This window comes from Cajanus cajan, chromosome 8, assembly GCF_000230855.2.
Source record: "Cajanus cajan strain Asha chromosome 8, NIPB_CcT2T_4, whole genome shotgun sequence".
Classification (NCBI taxonomy): domain Eukaryota; kingdom Viridiplantae; phylum Streptophyta; class Magnoliopsida; order Fabales; family Fabaceae; genus Cajanus; species Cajanus cajan.
The window spans coordinates 57,640,978-57,659,653 of NC_138524.1; the positions used below are offsets into that span (position 1 = coordinate 57,640,978).

General features: G+C 32.5%; 1 protein-coding gene across 2 annotated transcripts; it reads right to left on the reverse strand.

The window, feature by feature from the left end:
- Positions 1–5,330: 5,330 nt before the first annotated feature.
- LOC109818978 (ethylene receptor) lies at positions 5,331–16,543 on the reverse strand. Of its 2 annotated transcripts, none has more exons than XM_020384537.3 (7): positions 16,486–16,543; positions 13,551–14,497; positions 12,536–12,904; positions 12,156–12,422; positions 11,927–12,054; positions 11,567–11,764; positions 5,331–5,814 (listed from the first exon to the last, which is right to left on the reverse strand). In XM_020384537.3, exons 2-7 carry the CDS (start codon positions 14,454–14,456, stop codon positions 5,460–5,462), a joined length of 2,223 nt encoding a protein of 740 aa, XP_020240126.1. In that variant the 5' UTR covers positions 14,457–14,497; positions 16,486–16,543; the 3' UTR covers positions 5,331–5,459. The 2 variants fall into 2 exon arrangements, with proteins under 2 accessions (XP_020240126.1, XP_020240125.1); XM_020384536.3 differs by lacking the exon at positions 16,486–16,543 and adding an exon at positions 16,326–16,477.
- Positions 16,544–18,676: the final 2,133 nt, after the last annotated feature.

The window sequence follows — 18,676 nt, forward strand, 5'->3', positions numbered from 1 at the left end:
TTAATAAATAATCATAAAAAAATATTTTATATATTATTTTGGATCTATCTAATAAAGTATCATATGATTTTAATATTTTAAAAAATTTATAAACTTGATCTATATATTAAGAATTTTTAATTTAATAGTTAAATTTTTAAAAATTTGATATAGAATATTAGTTATTGAAAAGAATAAATCTATCAAGACTTACTTTTAGAATAAGTAAATTTTTTTCTCATAAAAAATTAAGATAATTTTATCATAGAATGAAAGTAATTAAATAATAAAATAAAATATCAATATATTTTATTATATTAGATATATTAAGATAATTAAAATATAATTAATAATATATATTTTATAAAATAATTAATATTTAATATAAAAAAGAAAATGAACTAAACTTTAGTGGGGGCAACTGCTCCCAGAATTGTCAACGTGGATCCGTCATTGACAAGGTGTACCTTAGGGTCACCAGTGATGTAACAAGCTATTTGATGAAATGACTTATTCCAGGTGTGCCGCTTAGGCTGCATACCAGTGATGTAACAAGCTTTGTGATGAAATGATGAGAAATGTGAAACTTCCGTATGGCATCACATGCACGCATTTATGAATCGAGTCCATGACATCATTGCATGATAAATGAGTGTGCATGTGATATTGATTGTGTATGTGTATTGTTTACATGTGACTTATGTTTGTTGTGTGTGTACTATCTAACCTTTATTTCTGTACCTAGAACCGAGTGAAAATAGTGTTCTAGAAATTACTTTCCAAAATTATGTAAAAAAACACAATTTTGGAAAATACTTTCAAAAACACTAATTTTACTATTCTTGAAAATATTTTTCGGAATAACAAAATTAATATTTTGAGAGGTGTTTTTCAGGATACTAAATTTAATGTTGAGATTTCTGAAAGTGTGAAAGGAGATGAAGTGTTTGAAAAAGAAAAAAAAAAAAAAAGCAAGTGTGTGGCTCGACACCTTCAACACTTTTGAAAAAATCACACATGCTTACAATGTTGTCGTGCACCAATTCTACAATTCGAGTGCATGTGAAAATTGAAATAGAAGAAAGAGAATAAAGTAACGTGAATAACGAATAAATTAAAATTTTCTACAATTACATGAAAAGGAAGGCAAAAGTGTCAAATTTAGTGTTTGATTATAAAATTAAAAAAATAATTAAAGAACAAAAAGGATTAAAACTCTCTTAGGATTTTTTTTAAAAAAAGAAAATGTACTTATAAGAAAAAAATGTATATATTACATGTCTTCCTAACCCTTTATTGGGTCTTAAAGGACCGTTCCTTTCATAGTCCCTCCTTTATAAACGAGACACACTATTATATTATTAATTAAAATGCTCATAACTAATAATATAACTTATAATTATTATTAAATTATTAAATCTTATTTGTGAAATGTTCTTGAAATGCAAAAACTTTAAAACATATAAATTTTCTTGTTAATTTGGGAATAATTTTGAAAAGAAGTAAAAATTTCAAACATATTTATTAACAAAAAGAAAAATTATCTTTTCTTAATCTGGTTGAATTTGTTATTATATTTTAATATGCATATTTATTAATTTTTAATAATTGGCTAAAATTATTTAATTAAAATTTGATAACCAAAATCGCACAAATACAAAGAATTAAAATTACTTTATTAAAGCATTGGAGCCGGGAATAAAATCCCAATTTAGCCAATAAAATATGCATCAACACTGTAAAGTGTTTCTGCTCATCTAATCACGACACCATGTATTTGTTATTGTTGAGTTTGATAATAACTAGCGTAAAAAATATGAATTGCATTTACTTAACTGTACATGTCTATTAAACCCGTCAAACACTCGTGGAAATAGGAGATTCCAACATGTAGACTGCCAATTCCATGTCTCTTCAGTTTAAAGGGCTTCATGGAATCGGTATTGGCTATGTTTGCCGCCATCGAGTTAAACCAGACTAGCCTGGTAGAAGCACTTTGTGCAGAAGCCCAGAACCCAGTTGAAACTAAAGTGATTATTATTACTAACCTTTCGGGCGAAAACACCTGCAGGTGTTACTAAAAGAAATTAAAAATCAATTAATCAAAAAGGAGAAAACAAAACTTTGATAAGGTTTCTTAGCTGTAGTTAATGTTATTTTCTAATCAACAATGAAAATTTACATTAATAAAACTTACCTGAAATGCGATAAAAATGCAGCATACACCAACTTCTGTTCACAAAAATGATTTAATAATTAATGTCAATTGCCTCATAAGTTTGGGTTTCTCCAAATTTGATTTGGCTATGTACAACAATAGAGAATTCATAATATGAAGCCAACCTGACAGGTTAAACATTTGGCAATTCCTTAGGTGCAAGTTTATTTTAGAGGGTACCAAAATCCTCTGTGACTAGGATCACATAAATAATGACATGTATTAATTTTGTCAGAAATTGTCTTTTTTTAAAAAAATTTAATATTTATTATTTAACCTTCATTAATTAAAGGTGGTATCTATGATACACCACTTTAACAAGTGGTGCATGGTAAACCATTAGTTTTGGCCATAAGATTCATCTAAACTAATAACTTATAATACTATTTTCTACTGAAATTTTTTTTATTTTTAAATTACCAAAAAAAAACAAAAACACGTGTTATGCACTGAAGGAACTGAAACTCACGTTCGGAACGGGCCGTTCTGATATCAGAACGGGCCGTTCCAGATGAAAAAAAACGCATGAAGAATGGATCAGAACAGCCTGTTCCGAAATCAGAACGGCCCGTTCCAGATTCAAAAATAACACATGATAATTAAACCAGAACGGGCCATTCTGAAATCGGAACGGCCCGTTCTGAAATCGGAATGGGCCGTTCTAACTATATATTTGTTATACGACTTTTTTTGAACAAAATAATATTTTTTTTTTCATTCTACTAAATTATATTTAAAATTTAAGTATAGTTTTTTAATTGATAATATTTTTCTATTATAATTAGAGGTTTACATTAATTATATGCGTAAATTTATAATTTTAATTAGAAAATAACACCAAACAAAACTTTCTATTATAAATCCTAAACCTTAAACTCAAAAAGTTTTATACTAAGGCCCATAATACAAGACCAAACAATATAAATTCCTATACTACCAAATATATGAGAAAAGTGGTCATCCATGTAAAGCCCAAGTAAAGAGAACCCTAGGCCCACCAAATCCATTGGGCTAACTAAGCTCAGAAGCAAAGAAAAGCCCAAAGGCCCATGAAGCCTAAAACTAAGCCCAATAAGCTTAAAACCCAAAAAGTTTTATACTAAGGCCCATAATACAAGACCAAACAATATAAATTCCTATACTACCAAATATATGAGAAAGGTGGTCATCCATGTAAAGCCCAAGTAAAAAGAACCTTAGGCCCTCCAAATCCATTGGGCTCACTAAGCTCAGAAGCAAAGAAAAGCCCAAAGGCCCATGAAGCCCAAAACTAGGCCCAATAAGCTTAAAACCCAAAAAGTCTTATACTAGGGCCCATAATACAAGACCAAACAATATAAATTCCTATACTACCAAATATATGAGAAAGGTGGTCATCCATGTAAAGCCCAAGTAAAGAGAACCCTAGGCCCACCAAACCCATTGGGCTCACTAAGCTCAAAAGCAAAGAAAAGCCCAAAGGCTCATGAAGCCCAAAACTAGACCCAATAAGCTTAAAACCCAAAAAGTCTTATACTAAGGCCCATAATACAAGACCAAACAATATAAATTCCTATACTACCAAATATATGAGAAAGGTGGTCATCCATGTAAAGCCCAAGTAAAGAGAACCCTAGGTCCACCAAACCCATTGGGCTCACTAAGCTCAGAAGCAAAGAAAAGCCCAAAGGCCCATGAAGCACAAAACTAAGCCCAATAAGCTTAAAACCCAAAAAGTGTTATACTAAGACCCATAATACAAGACCAAACAATATAAACTCCTATACTATCAAATATATGAGAAAAGTGGTTATCTATGTAAAGCCCAAGTAAAAAGAACCTTAGGCCCACCAAACCAATTCAGCTCACTAAGCTTAGAAGCAATCAAAAGTCAAAAGGCCCATGAAGCTCAAAACTAGGCCCAATAAGATTAAAAACCCAAAGGCCCATGAAGCCCAAAACTAGGAGTTTATATTGTTTGGGTTTCAAGCTTATTGGGCCTAGTTTTGGGCTTCATGGGCCTTTGGGCTTTTGTTTACTTCTGAGCTTAGTGAGCCCAATGGGTATGGTGGGCCTAAGGTTCTCTTTACTTGGGCTTTACATGGATGACCACCTTTCTCATATTTGGTAGTATAGAAGTTTATATTGTTTGGTCTTGTATTATGGGTCTTAGTATAAGACTTTTTGAGTTTTAAGCTTATTGGACTTAATTTTGGGCTTAATGGGCCTTTGGGCTTTTCTTTGCTTTTGAGCTTAGTGAGCCCAATGGGTTTGGTGGGCCTAGGGTTCTCTTTACTTAGGCTTTACATGGATGATCACCTTTCTCATATATTTGGTAGTATAGGAATTTATATTGTTTGGTCTTGTATTATGGGCCTTAATATAAGACTTTTTGGGTTTTAAGCTTATTGAACCTAGTTTTGGGCTTCTTGGGCCTTTCGATTTTTCTTTGCTTCTGAGCTTAGTGAGCCCAATGGGTTTGGTGGGCCTAAGATTCTCTTTACTTAGGCTTTACATAAGTGACCACCTTTCTCATATATTTGGTAATATAGGAGTTTATATTGTTTGGTCTTGTATTATGGACCTTAGTATAAAACTTTTTGGGTTTAGGGTTTAGGGTTTATAATAGAAAGTTTTGTTTGGTGTTATTTTCTAATTAAAATTATAAATTTACGCATATAATTAATGTAAACCTCTAATTCTAATAGAAAAATATTATCAATTAAAAAACTATACTTAAATTTTAAATATAATTTAGTAGTTAGAACGGCCCGTTCCGATTTCAGAACGACCCATTCCGATTTCAGAACGGCCCGTTCTGTTTTAATTATCATGTGTTATTTTTGAATCTGGAACGGGCCGTTCTGATTTCGGAACGAGCCATTCTGATCCATTCTTCATGTGTTTTTTTTTCATCTAGAACGGCCCGTTCTGATATCAGAACGGCCCGTTCCGAACGTGAGTTGCAGTTCCTTCAATGTATAACACGTGTTTTTGTTTTTTTTTTTTGTAATTTAAAAATAAAAAAAAAATTCAGTAGAAAATAGTATTATAAGTTATTAGTTTAGATGAATCTTATGGCCAAAACTAATGGTTTACCATGCACCACTTGTTAAAGTGGTGTATCATAGATACCACCTTTAATTAATGAGGGTTAAATAATAAATATTAAAACATTTTTAAAAAAGACAATTTCTGACAAAATCAACACATGTCATCATTTATGTGGTTCTAGTCAAAGGTTTTGGTACCCTCTAAAATAAACTTGCACCTAAGGAATTGCCTAAACATTTTCGAACAGAACTCGGCGCTCCAAGAGTTCTGATAAAACACCTCTCATTTTGTCAACAGAAACAGGTTTCAATATAAGGCCATCCATACCTACCCTCATACAGTTCTCTTTTGTCATCTTTTTGGTGTTTCCAGTAAGAGCAACTATTAGTGGTCTATCTTGATGTTTCGTAAACTTCTCATGTATACGTACTGCTAGTTCATAACCATCTAACCCTGTACAAACATCCATGAAGACCACTCCGTGTTCCAGAGAAACAGCACGCAGACATTCATCACTTGAGCTTGCAGTTGTTACATCACATCCCAAATGCATAAGTAGTCCCTTTGTTACTGACCTGCTAACCCTGCATTACATGTTTCACAATCAATTATGAGACAGACAGACAAAGCAATAAACTACAACGACTTGATTTGCTTCCTATTTCCCTCATGCACAGCTACTCCATTCAACAACTACACAATTTGGACTTATCTTCCTCATTCTGAAATTTTAGAAATATACCACGATGACAACAATTGAAATCAAAAGCATGACACAAATGAGCCATAATCAAAATAATTAGAAGACCAAGTAAAGAAAACATCAATTTAACATTTGTTAGAGATATAAAACCATTCATGAGCATTCACCTAATGCTTAACCTTTTAGGAGGGTAAGTTCGTGATATGATATAAAACCTGTATTAATAGCCAAGATTTTAATTCCTGTGACCCCCACCCCATTCTTCTAAATTAAGTTGAATTACAGCAGTGTGAGTTTGTGCATGCTTAAAGTCCAAATGGCTTGTACACGGGGAAGTGTTAGCTATATAAAATCATCCATATGCCTTCACCTAACTTTTAGTTGAGTTTGTTTTAGGCAGCATTGTTCAGAAATAATTCTTGTTAACTACATTAAAGATATATCCACATATCTTAATTTAGATGTCCAAATAAAAGAGATAAAAAAAAATGTAAATAGGCATGTCATACAGCAATTACGATGGACGTGTTAGATTTAGCTATTGGATCTTTACAAACATAGTAACGATTGTAAAGAAGGACCAAATACATCGAAGGACAGGCAAAAGGTGTGGTTTTAGAAATTTGAGTGAGTTTACATCATCCACATGAAACTATATTCAATATTCAGTCCATGTTCTCACAAACTAAGCCCAATTAGAAAATTACTTGAAAAAACGAATAAAAAATGTTACCAGAATTTCTATTTTTTTTAGAATGTATGTAATCTCCAAATTAAACATTTCTAGCACTGATATGATGCTCAATAGTCCTGAACACACCTTTAAAGCTTGTAATTTTTAAATTATAAATTCTAATAACATAAACCATGATGACAGACTTATTTACTTTGGATTAGAAACTGGCAGCAATGACAGCATTCTTTAGCATCATGCTTTCAAGAACATAATTGGGTCCCAAGAAGTCGGGGCTTGGACTTGAGTAATCAACCTAAGTTTAATTTTCTATGATATCCTAAAATTCTAATGGTTTTACTTAGCAAGTGGCAAGTAAATGACATGGAAACATTGTTAAGAAATGTGATTCAAATCCTTCATTTTACTGTATAAATAGTAATTGACTCTGTTTGTATTTTGATATATGTACTGTTACTACTCAGTGAATAAGTTGATCAATTTTCTCACATTACGTTCTCTCTGGTATTCTCTCTTATTTTCTGTGGGTAAGTGGTTTTGCTCTAACAAACTGGTATCCAGAGCAAAGGTTCCGATTAAGGGATTTTCGAGACACGATGGGTTCAACTGGTACGAATTTTCCGGCAAACCTTCCCGTTCTCAATGGAAAGAACTGGGATTGGTGGCGTGTGCAGATGAAGGCGATTCTGGGTTATCAAGAGGTTGCAGAAATCGTCGAAGAAGGCTATCCAACGCTCACCAAAGACTCGACAGATGCACAAAAGGCGCTTCACAGAGAAAATAAAAAGAAAGATTGTAAAGCGACCTTCTTGATTCATCAATGTGTTGATGAGGCACACTTTGAGAAGATTGCAGGTGCTGCAACTTCGCAAGAAGTGTGGAAGATTCTGGAGAAATGCAATGAAGGAGCAGAGCAATTGAAGAAGGTGAGATTGCAGACGATGAGGCGTCAATACGAATTGATGCAAATGGAGAATAATGAAAAGATAGCTGAGTTCTTCAACAGAATCATAACCCACACGAATGCCATGAAGAACTGTGGTGAGAAAATCACAAATCAAACGATCGTTGAAAAAATTCTGAGAACACTCGATCCCAAATTTGACCACATTGTTGTGGCCATTGAAGAATCAAAGAAGCTCGAAGAATTGAAGGTAGAGGAACTTCAAGGTTCCCTTGAGGCACATGAGCAGAGACTCATTGAAAGAGGTTCAGTGAAGACTGATGATCATCAAGCACTGCAAGCTCAAACCTCAAAAAGGGGACGTTACAACTCCAAAGGAAACTTCAGAGGCCGAGGACGTGGGAAAGGATTCAGAGGTGGCTTTGAAAGAAACAATCAAAGCCAAGATCAAGGAAAGATTGATCAAGATCAACCAGAAAGCTCAAATAGAAAAGGGAATTTCAATAATTGGCGAGGAGGAAAAAAAAAGGTTATTGATAGAAAAAGAATTAAATGTTTTAACTGTAATCGAATTGGACATTTTTCTGCAGAATGTGAAGCTGCACCAGGTCGCACAGATCAACGGGGAAGTCAATCACATAGTGATTATCAAGCACACATGGCCAAAGAAGAGAACGAAGAAAATTCTGAAGAACAACCTCTAATGTTGATGATGATCACCAATCCAGAATCTCATAAAAATGAAACTTGGTACATAGATTCTGGGTGTTCAAATCATATGACAGGGTATCGTGATTGGCTTGTTAATTTTGATGCAAAGAAGAAGAGCACAGTGAGATTTGCAGACAACAGAGTCATTCAGGCAGAGGGTACTGGAAATGTGTTAGTCACGAGGCAAGATGGAAGACAAGCAGTGATTGCAGATGTGCTTTATGTTCCTGGAATGAAGAGCAACTTGATCAGTATGGGCCAACTCTTGGAGAAAGGCTTCTCAATGAACATGGTCAATGGTTTTTTGGAAATTTATGACACAACCAAGAGAATGATCATGAAAGCCCCTCTGGCCAAGAACAGAACCTTCAAGGTAAGCCTAAACACCGTTGAATCTCAATGTCTTTCCGCTGCTACGTTGTCAGATGATGCATGGTTATGGCACCTCAGACTGGGCCACTTAAATTTTAGAGATATGAGTCTCTTGAAATCCAAAGAAATGTTGACTGGTCTTCCTTCTATCAAAATTCCCAAGAAGGTATGTGACAGTTGTGTAATCAGCAAACAACCCAGAAATTCCTTTAGCAATTTTACTGCTTCTAAGGCTAGTGAAATACTGCATGTTGTTTACTCAGATGTTTGTGGGCCTATTGACACTCCATCATTAGGTGGAAATAGATATTTTGTTTCTTTTGTTGATGACCTGAGCAGGAAGGTATGGCTCTACCTAATCAAAGCCAAGAGTGATGTGTTCAGCATCTTTAAAGATTTCAAGGCTTTGGTGGAGAAGCAATCTGAAAAATGCATCAAAATTTTGAGGACAGATGGTGGAGGAGAATTCACATCTGGAGAATTTGAAGGTTTCTGCAAAGAGCATGGTATAGTTCATGAAGTAACTGCTCCTTACACTCCCCAACACAATGGCATTGCAGAAAGGAGAAACAGAACAATCTTGAACATGGTCAGAAGTATGCTTAAAGAGAAGAATCTTCCTCATAGTTTCTGGGGTGAAGCAGCCATGACAGCTGTGTATGTTCTGAATAGGTGCCCAACCAAGAGACTTGACTCCATGGTTCCAGAGGAAGCCTGGTCAGGAAGCAAACCGTCAGTCAAGCATTTTAGGATTTTTGGATCCTTATGTTACAGGCATGTTCCTGATCAGAGGAGAAAGAAGTTGGATGACAAGAGTGAGCCAATGATTTTTGTTGGATACAACCCTACAGGTTCTTACAAGTTGTACAATCCAAAAACAAAACAAGTTCTCTTCAGCAGAGACGTTTATTTTGATGAGTCTAATTCATGGAGCGAGTCACAGTCCAAAATTGAAATAGTTTCAAAATTACAGTTTGACTGGGAAGAAAATAACTCAATAGGGGAAACTACTCAGGAGACAATGAATGATGTATGTCGAACAGTGGAAAACAGACCGACAAGGAACAAAAATTTTCCCTCAAGACTCTCAGATTATCAAGTTTATCCTGACAATGCTATCTCAGTTGATGGTGATCTAGTTCAGCACCTGGCACTCATGGCTGATGTGGAACCTATCAGTCTTGATGAAGCTATCACTAGTAAAGAGTGGAGATCAGCTATGGAAGAAGAATTGAGGAGCATTGAGAAGAATCATACCTGGGAAATGGTAGAATTACCACAGAACAAGACCCCTATTGATGTTAAATGGGTTTTCAAAATTAAGCTCAAACCAGATGGATCAGTTGCTAAGCACAAGGCTAGATTGGTAGCAAAAGGTTTCATGCAAAGGGAAGGAATAGATTACTCAGAGGTGTTTGCTCCCGTAGCTAGATTGGAAACTGTGAGGTTGATTGTTGCTTTGGCTAGCTGGAGGAATTGGAAGTTATGGCAGCTGGATGTTAAGTCAGCATTTCTCAATGGACCACTTGATGAAGATGTGTTCATTGTGCAACCTCCTGGCTTCATAAGTAAAGGGAATGAACAGAAGGTTCTGAAGTTAAGGAAGGCCTTATATGGCCTAAAACAGGCACCTATAGCGTGGAATAAAAGGGTTGACACTTTCCTCCATAGTGTTAGTTTTCAGAAATGCTCAGTTGAGCATGGAGTTTATGTTAAGATGGTGAGTTCCACTAAAATTCTTATCATTTGCCTATATGTGGATGACTTACTGGTTACTGGTAATAGTTCAGCTGACATTGAGTCACTCAAGCAAAGTTTGAAGAAGGAATTTGAAATGACAGACTTGGGAATCCTATCATATTTTTTGGGATTAGAGTTTGCTTATACTGAGAAGGGAATCTTTATGCATCAGAAGAAGTATATTTCAGAGGTACTAAAGAGGTTCAATATGATGGGGTGTAATCCTGCAGAAACTCCGGCAGAGATCAATGGGAAACTTACAAGAAGTGAGAATGAGGCTTCAGTTGATGGAACCCTGTTCAGGCAGATTGTTGGTAGCCTGAGGTTCATTTGTCATAGTAGACCAGAAATTGCTTTTAGTGTTGGGCTTGTAAGTAGGTTCATGAATGACCCTAGACAACCACATTTGGTAGCTGCTAAGAGAATCTTGAGATATCTAAAAGGAACTCTGGGATATGGAATTATGTTCTCTCATCAAACAAAGGAAGATGATGGTCTGCGTCTTGTAGCTTATTCTGATTCTGATTGGTGTGGTGATTTGGTTGATAGAAGAAGCACTATGGGACAAGTCTTCCTATTGTCTGGATCTCCTATATCTTGGAGCTCAAAGAAGCAAACAGTGGTGGCACTATCAACTTGTGAAGCAGAATACATTGCAGCGTGTTCAGCTGCTTGTCAAGCACTATGGTTGTCTTCCTTGCTCAGTGAATTAAAGGTGTCAGTTGATAATGGTGTTGAATTGCTTGTGGACAGTAAATCAGCTATAGACTTGGCCAAGAATCCAGTATCTCACGGCAGAAGTAAGCATATAGATACCAAGTATCATTTCCTCAGGGATCAAGTAAGCAAGGGTAGAATTAAATTGAAGCATTGCAGGACAGAAATGCAACTGGCGGACATAATGACTAAGTCATTGAAGATTGAAAGGTTTAGGGAGTTGAGAGAATCTCTGGGTGTATTTTGTTTGTAAGCTTTTGAATCAAAGGGGGGTGTTAAGAAATGTGATTCAAATCCTTCATTTTACTGTATAAATAGTAATTGACTCTGTTTGTATTTTGATATATGTACTGTTACTACTCAGTGAATAAGTTGATCAATTTTCTCACTTTACGTTCTCTCTGGTATTCTCTCTTATTTTCTGTGGGTAAGTGGTTTTGCTCTAACAAACATATTTCAGAGTTGAAGGTACAAAAATAAAGCTATGTGACTGACCCATTGTCATCCATGACAAGAACCTTGAGCCCAGTAAAATTTGTAGATCCATGATTTCCCGGGACTTTTGTTACAAAAGGTAGCTTAAAATCATTTGATCTGTCTGGGATTCCAAGTTTTACAATAAAAGTGACTGTACATCCTTTACCAATTCCTTCACTTTCAATCCAAATATGCCCCTCCATAAGATTTACAAACCTGCTCACAATTTAAAAGAACAGTACATAATCAGAAGAAAAACCTCAAATAGAAATTCTAAAAAGAACCTTATTCCAAATATGCAATATTCCAATGAATAGCAAATAAATTACTATGCTTCACATCCTAGTTTAAGGTGGTAAACAAGAAAGAATAAAGTACCTCCTACAAATTGCAAGGCCAAGTCCACTTCCAGCAGGATATCTTGTTGTTAATGATTGGTTTTGTGCAAACTTGGTGAATAATTTTGGGATATCTTGTGGATTAATTCCTGATCCTGAATCTTTTACCTACAATGTGCAAAAAAATTGTACTCCATCATTGAAGTCAGATAACTAAGGACACAATATCCCAAGGCAGAAGATTTTTAACTAAGCTTGAAGAAACAAACCTGTACTCGCAAATAAAAGTGGCTATCACTTGGCACTGGAAGAAAGTCAGGAATTCTAGCATCTCTAAAGGATTCAGGCTTTGCAACGAAAGCAGTGATGGAAATGAAGCCCTCTTTTGAGAACTTCACGGCATTACCAACAACATTCAGAATAGTTTGCATGAGACGTTTTTCATCACCAATGACATACATTGGCAAATCTGAAGCTAAATGCGAAGTGAGTGATAACTTTTTAACAGATGCAACAGGCTTAATCAAGTTAAGGACCTGCAATCAGAATAACAGATTTGATTACATCAAGCTTTTAAACACTCTCAGGATGATCAGCTAGAAGACAGACTAACACAATTGAAAATCAGGATTTAGCATGAAAATTCCACCTCTCTGAATAAAGAATGAAGGTTAAATGTTGCTGCTTCAAGTTGAAGACTGCCATCTTCAAGCCGTGAAAGATCCAAAACATCATTGATGAGGGTAGCCAACAAATTGCTGCTTTTCAATATTGTCTCCACCATCAGACGTTGCTCAGCTGTCAAATCTGTTTCCTGTAGTAATGAAGAGAGTGCAATAACTGCATGCATTGGAGTCCTCATTTCATGGTTCATAACAGCCAAAAAGTCATTCCGAGCACGAATTGCAGTTTCTGCTTCTCTTCTTGCTAGATCCAATGCAACATTCTGTTCCATGAGCTGATCCCTTGCCCTCGTTGACTCTTCTAAGATTGCAGCATGTGAAAGAGCAACAGCTACCTAATGTAGGAGACAATTGTCATAGGTAATTTTAAGGTATATTCAAATGATAGGCTAATTCCGTACAAAAAATGATGGTTCACAATACATACTTTTTAAGTAAAATGTTTGACTATGCCACAGTACATCATTTAATTCAACAGCTACCACCAAGCTTTTTCTCATTAGGTGGGATTAGCTATATGAATTATTTAGAAATATACTATAAAACCATTAACGTATCTACGCCTAACTACTTAAGCTTTTGGGAGAGTTAGTTCATTACATGATATCAAAATCTCTAAACTATGACCTAGTGGTCTAGTGTTCAATCCTTGTTGTCCCCATTCTTCTAATTAAAAAAATTAAGCACAAGGTAAGTGGGTCCGTGCATTGTCTGCGCTTCAAACCCAAAGGGTTCTTGTTTTAAGAGAAGTATACATGAATTCAATATATATATATCAAAGAACTTAAGCTTGTCTATTAGAAATAATAACATAAAAATCTTAAAAATAACTTTGTCTCAATTCCAAAATCTAGAAATTTAGCTAAAAAATAATGAATGACAAATATATCCATGTAAAATAATTAGGTTTGCAATTAAAATCATGTGCATGGAAATGCAATGTGCTAGAATGGCAACTGAATAAAATGGAAAATTGCTAACCTGGTCAGCAACTACCTCAACCAGTTCTAACTCGTGCACATGCCATTGTCTAGCACTATCTGATGGCAGCACCAAAACCATCAAAGCATAATTTCTTGTTGAAACCTCAGGCCAATCATATATTTGGAAATTAGAAAGATGTAGAAGAGGAACTCGAACAGCTACTACTGGCCCAGGCATGAATTTTCCCGCATATGGTCGTAATCTAGCAACTGGACAATTAGGTGAAATCTTTACTGCCCTGTTACTACTAAATACTTCATTGATCACAGGAAGATTAATGGGTACATTGTATCCAACTGGGTTCTGCTGCCGTAATGTGTAAGAGAGTTGAAGTTCCAACCCAGTTCGTGTTGGCATCCATAAGGCACATTCCTCTAGTGCCAAAGTTCTACCCAATTCAACAAGAGTTGTTTTCAGTATTGTGTGTCTGTCAAGAGTGCTTCTAATCTCATGAGTCAACATCCTAACATGTCTACCGGTTTCTTCTTGTGTGCGAATCAGGCCCACTTCTCTATCAAGCTCTGCAGCCTTGTTCTTCAAGAATAATTCCCTAGTTTTAACACTTAATAAATCAGGAATAATATGTACAAGCATGAGGGCAGTTGCACATGATACCACAGCAGTTAAAACCTTGGCAGTGGTCATTACAACAGCCACAGTTCTTGAATGAATTCTAAAGGTCCATAAATTAATTAGATGTGTTGCTCCACATAGAACTATGAAAGCACCAAACTGAACAAGGACCCATCTATATGGAAATACTGCTGATTTCTTAACAAAGTAGATAAGCTCCAAAGGGATTGAGAAATAAGCAAGGGCAATGAAGAAATCAGAGATATATTGATATTTCATCAATAAGTCATCAGCTGGCACTTGTGGATCAATACAATTACAGGATTCCATAGTGATTGAAACACCTCAGCGAATTCTTCCTTTTCACATAACTACATTAAAATATGAAAAAGTTAAGCATCAGATAGATGGGAATGGACAGAACAAAACAAAAATAATACTAGAATGAAAACAGCTATAAACTGAACATTAATATCAGAACATTCTGTCATTCCATTCCCCCTGGTAATGTTTCTAAATTCTAACCATCAATAAAAGAAGAAAATTAAATAAAATATAAGATAGTTATGTACCATTAAGTCATAAACTGTACAGATGCAAGTTAGAGGTGTAATAACAAACCATTGATGTCTTAACCTAATAGCTTAAGCTGTTGAGATAGTTGGTTCTTGACATGGTATACAAGTCTGTACTACCAAGTGAGTTAAAGTTTGATCTTTTTCACCCATTGTCCAACTTTTAATCCCAAAGTGCTCTGGCATGAGAAGGAATTCCAGAGATGCAATATAAAACTATTCAAGCTCATCTAATATTGATTTAAGCTCTGGGGAAAGCTGATTCATGACAGAGAAGACAAAGTACAACAAGGGGAGGATAAAACATCCTCCATAACAAATTAAAACCAGGAAGCAATAATAGCCTATCACATGTTATCTGATCATAATTCAGATTTTATTCAAAGCTGATTATGAAAAGATTTATTAAAATATCAAATCAAGACATAAAATAAAATAGGAAATAATAGATAGAAATTTATGGACAAACTTAACACTTAATGTTGCACACATTATACGCAAAAATAAATGCAAAGATCCTAAAAAGACAATAAAATAAGAAAATCTTTTTTATATAGTCAAATATGTGGTGCATCTATGTAACAAACAGCCCCGTTTTATTTCATGATGTTCAGACATGGGTCTGCTAACACAAACATGGAGCATAAATGCACCATGGCACCATCTATTTTTATGTAAAAAGAATCGAAAACATGATAAAGTAGATGAAAATTCAAAAATAGAACATTGTCTAATTCATTCCTATGCACAGTAATTATCATTAATATAAACTCTGTTGAAACAAATCATGACTAGAGCACTAGAAAAGCGATGAATGCAAACCTATCCCATAGTGAATGCAAGGGTAGAGATACAACTCTTAGAATAGTGGATTTGAGTTTAACTCAACCCTACAAAACCGGCTTGTAAGGTGAGGGTTACTTTCCATTTATATACTATTCAATTGCCTAATCTCTAGTTGATGTGGTATGTAGATAAATGGTGGGTGACCCTTATGCCTATGCACAGTAATTATCATTAATATAAACTCTGTTGAAACAAATCATGACTAGAGCACTAGAAAAGCGATGAATGCAATCCTATCCCATAGTGAATGCAAGGGTAGAGATACAGCCTTCAAGATATGCACAGCGTTCAAGATATGCTCTTCCTTTGCAACCAATTATACCAGAGAACTGTCCAAAAAACAAACCTACCTTTTTTATTCCTACTGTTCCAAGGTTATTTCACAAGAACCCCAACGCCCAGTAGTCTTATTCCAATTGTATTCATTCAGCAACCCATTTTTAAAGTCATCTCTTCTTATGATTTCATCTTTATCCTTAACTTAGCATGCATAATTTTCAATGATGAACAACTGTGAAAAATCCTGTGCTAGTATGCTATATGTAGGAATCCTGTCTTAGAAAATTATCTAGATTCAATCGTTTGTCTAACTCACATGTTTACCTATAATTTAGAATTATTTACTAATTGCCCGAACTAAGAAAATTAAAACTAATTTGTACTGCAATAATAATACATAGGAATCGATTCAGCAAAGAGAAGGAGGGTATACAATTTTATTTAGACATAATAAAATTTATATAAAAAAAAAATAGTTGTCGTGATCTATGAAACTTACATGAAATGAAATAGATGATGGAAATAGCAAGAGCAGAACAGAAAGGAGAGGAAAAGAGATGAATAGCAGCAAGTTGCTTAAATTAAATGTAATTTTTTAATATTCTGATTCCAACGGCGGTCAAGTTCAATGAATTGGTTTGTGTCGAAGAGGAGCTTACCAATTATGATTGTGACAGATCTTTTTCAAGTCTCGAACAGTCAAGCCTCATGGATTTTTACGTTTAGTATTTAATTTTATTTCTGTTCATTTATTTGTCTTTTTTTTTATTCTTAAAGAAAATAAAAAATTTGTCATTTTCTCAAAAAAAAAAAGACTTTTTTTTTTCATTTTCTAGTTTCTCCTTTCGATTTCACTTTTATTTAATGTTGTAATAAAAATCTTTGTATATATAGCAGTGTTGTATAATTATACTTTAATTTTGTAAAAAAAATATACGTAATTTAATATTGTAATAAAAATCTTTGTATACATAGCAGTGTTGTATAATTATACTTTAATTTTGTAAAAAAAGTATACGTAATAAATTTTTTACTTAATTGTATTTTTAATCCTTCAAGTATTGTAATTGTGCAATTTTGATCCTTAAAATTTTAATTAAGTAATTTTAATTCTTAAAAGATTATAATTGTGCGATTTTAGTCCCTCAATTTTTAGTTGAACAATTTTAGTCTTTCAAATATCATAATTGTGCGATTTTAATATTTCTTAATAAAAAATTAATAATTTTAAAATTTTAATATAGATATATATATAATATTTTAAAATTATACAATTGTTTGCTTATTTAAGTTAATGTATATTATAATTTTTGTTAATATATTAATGATATATATTTATTATTAATAAATAAATAAAATTTATATATTATTAATATTTTAATATTATTGATAAATTAGTATCAATAATATTTTTAGTATATTTATAAATAAATTAATAATTTCATAAATATAACTTAGTATATATTAATATATTTTTATAAAAATATAAATATATTAGATAAGATGTTTTTCACCCCTCAAGTATTACAATTGTGCAATTTTGATCCTCAAGATTTTAATTAAGTAATTTTAGTCCTTAAAAGATTACAATTGTGCGATTTTAGTCCCTCAATTTTTAATTGAACAATTTTAATCTCTCAAATATCATAATTGTACAATTTTAGTCTTTCTCAATAAAAAAATTAATTATTTTAAAATTTTAATATATATATATATATAATATTTTAAAATTATATAATTATTTTTTTATTTAAGTTAACGTATATTATAATTATTTTTAATGTATCAAATGATATATATTTATTATTAATAAATAAATAAAATTTATATATTATTAGTATTTTAATATTATTGATAAATTAGTATCAATAATATTTTTAGTATATTTATAAGTAAACTAATAGTTTGATAAATATAACTTAGTATATATTAATATATTTTTACAAAAATATAAATATATTAGATAAGATATGTATATTTCTAATTAATATACTTATATTTTTGTAAGAGTATATTAATATATAATAAGTTATATTTATCAAATTATTAGTTTATCTATAAATATACTAATAATATAATTGATATTAATTTATCAGTAATATTATAAAAATAATAATATATAAATCTTATTTATTTAGTAATAATAATAAATATATATCATTTAATACATTAATAAAAATTATAATATACGTTAACTTGAATAGACAAATAATTGTATAATTTTAAAATATTGTATATATATATATATATATATATATATATATATATATATTAAAATTAATAAATTTTTAATGAAAGAGACTACAATTGCACAACTATGATATTTAAGGAACTAAAATTGTTCAATTAAAATTAAAAGATCAAAATTGTACAATTATAATTCTTTAGAGACCAAAATTACCCAATTAAAAAAAGATCAAAATTGAACAATTGCAATATTTGAGGGGTCAAAAACACAATTAAGCCTAAATTTTACAATAAAAAAACTACTTTTTAAAGTTCTGTATCAATTTGCAAAAAAAGGTATATAATAAATTTTGTAATAAAAAAAAACTAATTTTTAAAGAAACTAATTATTATTCTGATAATTAATTTATAACATTTATAAATTAGAAAGTTCTACATTAATTCTTTTAAAAAAAATTATGTAATAAATTATGCAATAAAAAAATTAATTTTTAAAGAAATGAGTTATTAATCTGATAATAGATCTATAAATAATTGACTCTTGGTAGCTATTCAAATTGTTTTTTAAAGTGTTGTATTAATTCTGAAGAAAAAAAATGTACGTAATAAATTATGCAATAAAAAATTCAATTTTAAAGAAATTAATTATTATTCTTATAATTG

What these genes read in the sequence shown, in the direction of transcription:
- LOC109818978 (XM_020384537.3), bottom strand. Translation starts at nt 14,456, where the DNA reads ATGGAATCCTGTAATTGTATTGATCCACAAGTGCCAGCTGATGACTTA. An exon ending in ACTTTTATTTGCGAGTACAG is followed by an intron (nt 12,055 to 12,155) that starts GTTTGTTTCTTC and finishes TGCACATTGTAG; the next exon opens with GTAAAAGATTCAGGATCAGG. An exon ending in GGCCTTGCAATTTGTAGGAG is followed by an intron (nt 11,765 to 11,926) that starts GTACTTTATTCT and finishes AATTGTGAGCAG; the next exon opens with GTTTGTAAATCTTATGGAGG.